This window comes from Ilyonectria robusta (assembly GCF_021365365.1).
Source record: "Ilyonectria robusta strain PMI_751 chromosome Unknown BGZ61scaffold_56, whole genome shotgun sequence".
In the NCBI taxonomy this organism is placed as follows: Eukaryota; Fungi; Ascomycota; class Sordariomycetes; order Hypocreales; family Nectriaceae; genus Ilyonectria; species Ilyonectria robusta.
The window spans coordinates 155,138-161,180 of NW_025764490.1; the positions used below are offsets into that span (position 1 = coordinate 155,138).

At 48.9% G+C, this 6,043-nt stretch overlaps 1 protein-coding gene across 1 annotated transcript; it reads right to left on the reverse strand.

The window, feature by feature from the left end:
• Window positions 1-3,029: 3,029 nt before the first annotated feature.
• On the reverse strand, window positions 3,030-5,750 carry BGZ61DRAFT_467292 (kinase-like domain-containing protein). The gene is made up of 7 exons (XM_046247758.1): window positions 4,803-5,750; window positions 4,670-4,751; window positions 4,276-4,548; window positions 4,168-4,224; window positions 3,769-4,105; window positions 3,601-3,688; window positions 3,030-3,544 (listed from the first exon to the last, which is right to left on the reverse strand). The coding sequence occupies exons 1-7, from the start codon at window positions 5,664-5,666 to the stop codon at window positions 3,329-3,331; spliced, it is 1,917 nt and encodes a 638-aa protein (XP_046094602.1). The 5' UTR covers window positions 5,667-5,750; the 3' UTR covers window positions 3,030-3,328.
• Window positions 5,751-6,043: the final 293 nt, after the last annotated feature.

Sequence of the window (6,043 nt, forward strand, 5' to 3'; positions counted from 1 at the left end):
CAAACTCGGCGATACCATACTTAAGCGATGGCTCCACTCTCCGCTGCAGTGGGGAGCTGATGCCACCAAGGATAACATGGAGTGCAACTGGGCGACGAATCTTGGACTGCCGATAAAGCCAGCGGGGCGTGGATCAAAAGGTGTGTGCGATTAGACGTTCTATTTGGTATCTTAAAGACTGCCGTTTGTCTATCTACCCACATGGCTCCGTACATCCTCGATTCCCAATCTCCAGATATGATTCCGTTTGTCATGTAATTCTCGCAAAATCATCTACAGCTGTTTCTCAGCAGTCTAAGGTTTCAGGGAAAATCCTAGGTGTCTTGCAGAGTTGAATGCGTGATTGGAGAGGGAGAGAGTCCAGACCGTCTTCGCCTTTAAAGACCGCATAGCTCCCTAGTATTTGAAAATCCAACTACATTGCATTGTCTGTTGGTTGGAGTCTGCAATTGCTTCCTCTAGGCATACAAATTTCCAAGTTGTTAGGTTCAATTGAATCGTGCGTTTGGCCCCTGTGCCAGCTGACGCCTCAATTAGGGGTGCCCATACACTCTTGTTTGTGGCCATGATGTTAGCCCCCTTCTCAAGAAATACGTCAACAAAATCCACCGACCCGTTGGCGCAGGTAATGTGACAGGCTCATCTCCCCAAACTACTAGTCTCATTCAGATTTCGTTTAATGATGAGTGAAATTGCCGCACCTGTCAAGTGCAATTTTATTGCGTAGTATAGAGGGCAGGGTGGGTGGTCTCGGCCTCTTCCCTTCTCGTTCTGCATCTCCTCGGTCGATCAATGTCCTGAAAGCATCCCAGGTAGGGCTATCGGTCGAGAAATTTGATATAGAGCCTGGCTATTCCGACATTGTAGCCGTTCAACACACGAGTGCTAGGTCCAACAAGAGAAGGCCTGAACGAACCGCATTGGGGAATTAACACCCCGACAAGATAGGGGAATGTCGAAACCTCAACATCACGGGCACTTAGGAAACGCTGTACTCGGGTTCAGTCTGTGACCCTCGAGTACTAACCATCATTGGGCGCCCGCGGACCCAGTTGAACTTCCAGTCAGTTGAAAGGCGTTCTTGAGGCTGACGCATTTGCCGCCCAAACTTCTCTCGTCTATTACCTACCATTCTACATCGCCATCGCACTGTCGTAGCCATATCGAATCCTTCTTTCTTCCAAAATATCTTTTTGAGAAAGCCTCTGAGTCATGCTAGTACTGACTTCGCCCGAATCTCTATTTGACCCTCACCAGCCTCTTCCTTGAACTAACCCTCACGAAACGGCCTTCTATAACCAATTTTGAAGTCAGAAGAGAGATTATTCGCTCCTAGCGGAAATATTTCCTTTGGGGCCCAAGCACTTGACACGTCATGGGCTGGGATCAACGTCGCCTTATATCGGTTACTATTGAGGACGAGGAGATCGAATCAGCAGAACCGGCGATTGGATATCCCTGGAAGCACGTAGACGATCTTGCACCAGACTTTTTCAAGATCCGGTTTCAAAACAGGGTCATTGATTTCAACGTCGACTGACCCAGAGGATGATAATACCTTCTGTCCCTTTCATTATTCAGACCTTCACTCGACCTGGCTCAGCGTCCGGACGGAATCCATGCTATCTTAAGGTTAAACTAAGAGGAACTTGATAGACTTGAACTACTGGTAGACCTCGCCAGATACCGAAGCCTCCGGAGTCAAGGAAGAAGGCAAGTCTTACCCAGAGACTCCTACTGTTGCTTAGGACCTTACTAGAGCACAGCTTGTATTCAACTGCTACTTTATATATTAACGCTTGGGTTATATATGGCACGAGATGGACTTATAGATATGTTTACCGAAATATCCGCATATAGTGCTCTTTGACAGGCTCGTCGTGGATGAGATCGAGGTGTGGTGTGTTGGGTTCACCACTGCATTATCCCGGTGAGACCCTTGAGGAGAATAAGACTTGCGTTTTCAAGCTGAAATAGCTCCACCAGCTAATTGCAGTTATTTATGAGCCTATCTTGAGTCTCGGTATTTCTCATCAAAATGTGGCCCCTCGCAATCTCCTCATCAGCGACACCACGGATTCCTTGACGATCTTCGACTCCAACTTTTCGGTTCGAATCGGTGAGATAGGATACAGTGAGGCCCGGATTGATATCAAAGGGGTCATGTTCACTATGTACCAGATCATTACTCGTGATCTTACGCGCGAGGAAGCTCGAGCATGAAGAACAAAACGTCTTGAATGTCGAGAAAAAGAATGGATACCACATCCAGATGTCTTGCTGGACCCCCCAGTCTCCGAGTTTCGCGAGACTCTTGCGCAAGGCAAGCACACCACTTCCTACAAAGATGCCCCAGGCTTCATCAACTAGCCAAACACGCCAGAACCATCGCCATCAGAAGTTGTACTCAACTACTCAAGCAGACTGGTGACGCACCTAAAAGTGCTGTGGAGCGTGGAGAGAAGGAGGACTCTGGAACAAGGCAAGACTGTCTTGAACTGGCAACGGCCTGCCCAAGCCAGCTATTTCCAGCTCTACCAACCTAGGTAGCCTGTATTCTCATCGCCCTCGGGCCGAAGATTTTCAAGATGGTCACTATCCGATGAGGTTTAACGTAGAACTCCACCCGAGCCCAATTCAGTCGTATAATTCCCCAGATACAGCTGCCACTTAATTAACTCGAGTGCCAGAGGTAATAGACTACATTTGGTGGTGACTGCAGCCTTGGCAGTTTGGCAAGGCCGAAAACTGCTCGGCAGCTGAGCACATGTTCCTCCAAGTAGAAGCTCACGGATATGCGCATACGACGTCTGGGGGACTTGGCACAGTTGTAACCAAGGCCAACTTTCAAACTTGATCTGGTCACCTTGTGCCATGCACATCTGAGCATATCAGCGCATAATGTGCCATCGTTGCATCTACGGTAATTCACAACTCAAGGGTGAGGTGATGACAGACTAACCTCCATTATAGAGTCGGCAGTCATATTTGCATAACAAAGGTTCACGCTAGCTTCAATGTTATACAAGTGAGAGATGTAGTTCAATTTGTTCATTCAACTGGTCTAGGGCGGATTGTATCCATACCAAGACTCCATAACGTGACACGAGCACGCGACAAGTTGTATTCATCCTCTGTACTGGGTATCATCATATAAACCTACTCCTGTCTCCTTTGTTTAGACCCGTCATTCCATCTTTGAGCGTACGCCCGTCTTTATTGAGAAACTCAACCAAAGCGCCGTCATAAAGTAAATGTCCCCGCAATGATCATGCCGTAGATGTACCCAAATCAAAATCCTCGACACCCACGTTCTTTGAACCGACGACTACAGCCGTGTCTGAGAGCTGTGTGGAAACATTTGTGCTCTTTCCAGGCGGATTCGCGCTGCTTCTGTCCCATCATCGCGTACTGGTTCCTGGAACCATGGATGATTTAATGCTTCCTTTGCCGTAATGCGACGAGCGGGGTCATATACGAATATTTTTTGGAGCAGATCGAGAAAGTGTTTCAGAAAAGTGTTGCTTTTGGTGGGAATAATCTCCTGTGTTTGTATGAGCGTCATGTCCAAAATAGTTAGATCTCGGTGTTGGGGCGTACATCTAGCCGCTTCATGGTTCTGACGAATCTTCTTGAAGCTCGGTTTGTCTCAGGAGTCGGGTAGTTCAGTCGAAAGCGCTTGAAGTAACTGCTGACATCATTAGTTGTCTGAAAAGAACTACCATCCGTCACGGGTTTGCAAGGCCTGTGGTTCAGAGAAACACTTACCTGGCTGCACTGTTGCTTCTAGAGGACATTCGGTTAACTTTCCGCACCAACTCGGTGTCGATTTTCATGTCAAACACGGCTTCCATCAAAGCCAAATGCTCAACGTTATCATGTGTTTGGAACAACGCGTCGCCTGTGAAAAATTCAACGAGGATGCAACCTATACTCCAAATGTCGCAGGGGAAGGACCATCCAAGCCCGAGGATGATTTCAGGGGCTCTGTAATGGCGCGTTGACACGACAGAGGAGTGGTACTCATCTTGGAAAGTCGCTGATCCAAAGTCGATGAGTCTGATTTCGGGGTTTAAGAGAACCTTCCGATGTTCGGCTTGGCGACCTGGGGACGTCCGGGATGAGGGATGGTGCGATTGTAGGTGAATGTTTGGTAGGAGGCGTCACAGAGGAGAATGTTTTCCGGTTTTAGATCGGTATGGATCAGTCCCAGGTCGTGGACAACTGGAGATATTATTAGAATCGAGAAACCAAGTATGACTACTGAGAACTTACAAGCGACACTTGTCAAGAGCTGTTTGGCAAAGCTCTGGATATGACTGTTTGGGAAGGGCACGAAGCCATTACCCTTGAGATAATCGAAAATGCTAGAGTCAAGCAGATTCATGACGAGACAGGTATGACCGCGGAAATCGAAGCAGTCGCGAAGATGAATGCACCTGTACTTGTTTTCGGCATCGTTTTGTCGGAGTGTCTGCAAAACGCGCAGTTCGATTTTGGCTGCATCACGGTATTTTTGCACGGATCGGATCACCTTCACGGCAACCACTTCGTTGTTTTGCTGTCGAGGGCTTGCACGACCTTGCCAAAAGTTCCTTGACCGAGGAGTTTGCGGATTTTGTCTGAAGAATGGTAAGTACACCGCCAGAAAACACCGCGAAAAACTGACATTGACTGGTGAGATCTTCATCAGGAACAACAATATAGTGTCCGTCGTCGTCATCAATTTTCTTGTTATCGGCCCTCGAACCCTAATGATTGTGAGCAATTGGGCAAATAATTGTGAGACATCAATCACTGACCGTGTGTCCGACTCTGACGGCCACATCTTTCGCTCTGAGCACTGGTTTGGTGAGACCTTTGTATTCGATGTTGGTCCCCAGCAGTGACCTGGCATCAATGTCCGTACTGGCTCCATTCGCAAGTTGATACCGGGTTCTCTTCCTCTTCTGGTTTACTCGCGGATCAGGCGAGCCCAACTGCGGCGTGGAATTTGGCTGTGGTAACCGGATTTCCGCGCGTTGTGGCTGTACGGTCCTCGCACCCGACTTCTCCACGTATGGCTCATCGGCGGGTCTCTGGGGCTGTGCAACTGGTTCTTCGTCGAATTTTCGTTTCCTAGTTGAGGCGGGTTTTATCGAGGGAGCGGTGGTGTGATAGCTCGTGGGCTCGTCTGTCGGGCGGTCCGGGCAAGGCTCCGGCGTATCTTCGATGACAATGATCTCTTGGGGAAGGCCATTCTTGTAGAATTCGTTCCAATCTGGCAATCTCGTTTTATTCTGAGAAGACCGAAGCTGTCTGTCGCTGCCGTGGTACGGATGAGGCGACTGTATCGCAGTGCGGAGAGACGTGCTCGATTCCGACGTTGAATCAGGATGTGTTTGGTGGTGGAGGGAGGGGTTCGGCGGATCCGACAAGAGTAGAGGTGGTCGGAAATCTTCGTGATCGAACGGTCTCTGGCCGAGACCATGCGTCTGAGTCTGGCGGGCTGCTGTAAGCGTAGACATTGTATCGTCGTCGAGGGACGAAGAGCAACTGGTTCCTCGCGCGACGACGTTTGAGAGTTCGAGCCCTTGATCTCGCGCCGTGTCGGTCGAGCGTCGGATAAACGTAAGGCCGAGAAGGGTTGTGTGCAGCTCAAACTGTCCATGGAAGAACAATACCATACGGAGTCCTTATTGCAGGAGCTCAATACACATGAAACTGAATGCAAAATTCACCATTTGAGCCCAAATCTTTCGACGTCATTTTTGCTGGCTGCTCCACGGCACTGGGTAAGGGCATGTACACGTCGGATATTCCATCACTTGCAGCAGAGACCATGCATCAGTGGTTGGGATGGTTGCTGACTAAATCATCCTAAAACAGACTAGCGCCTTCATCAACTTCTTTATAATGCGGCACACTCGCCACAATTTCTACTCTTCTTTTTTTCTTTCTTCTTTATCAAAAAGCATCCGGGCTGCCACGACCTTCATCTAGTCCCTTCGGGGTTTTCCCACGGTGTCGCGTTGCCTTTCCCCTCGCGGGAAGTGCCCAGGAA

Excerpts from the sequence above, each read along its gene's own strand:
- BGZ61DRAFT_467292 (XM_046247758.1), bottom strand. The coding sequence starts at position 5,666 with ATGGTATTGTTCTTCCATGGACAGTTTGAGCTGCACACAACCCTTCTC. Across the intron at positions 4,225-4,275 it reads GCTCTTGACAAGTGTCGCTT|TTGTCCACGACCTGGGACTG; the intron begins GTAAGTTCTCAG and ends TAATATCTCCAG. Across the intron at positions 3,545-3,600 it reads GAACCATGAAGCGGCTAGAT|GAGATTATTCCCACCAAAAG; the intron begins GTACGCCCCAAC and ends ATACAAACACAG.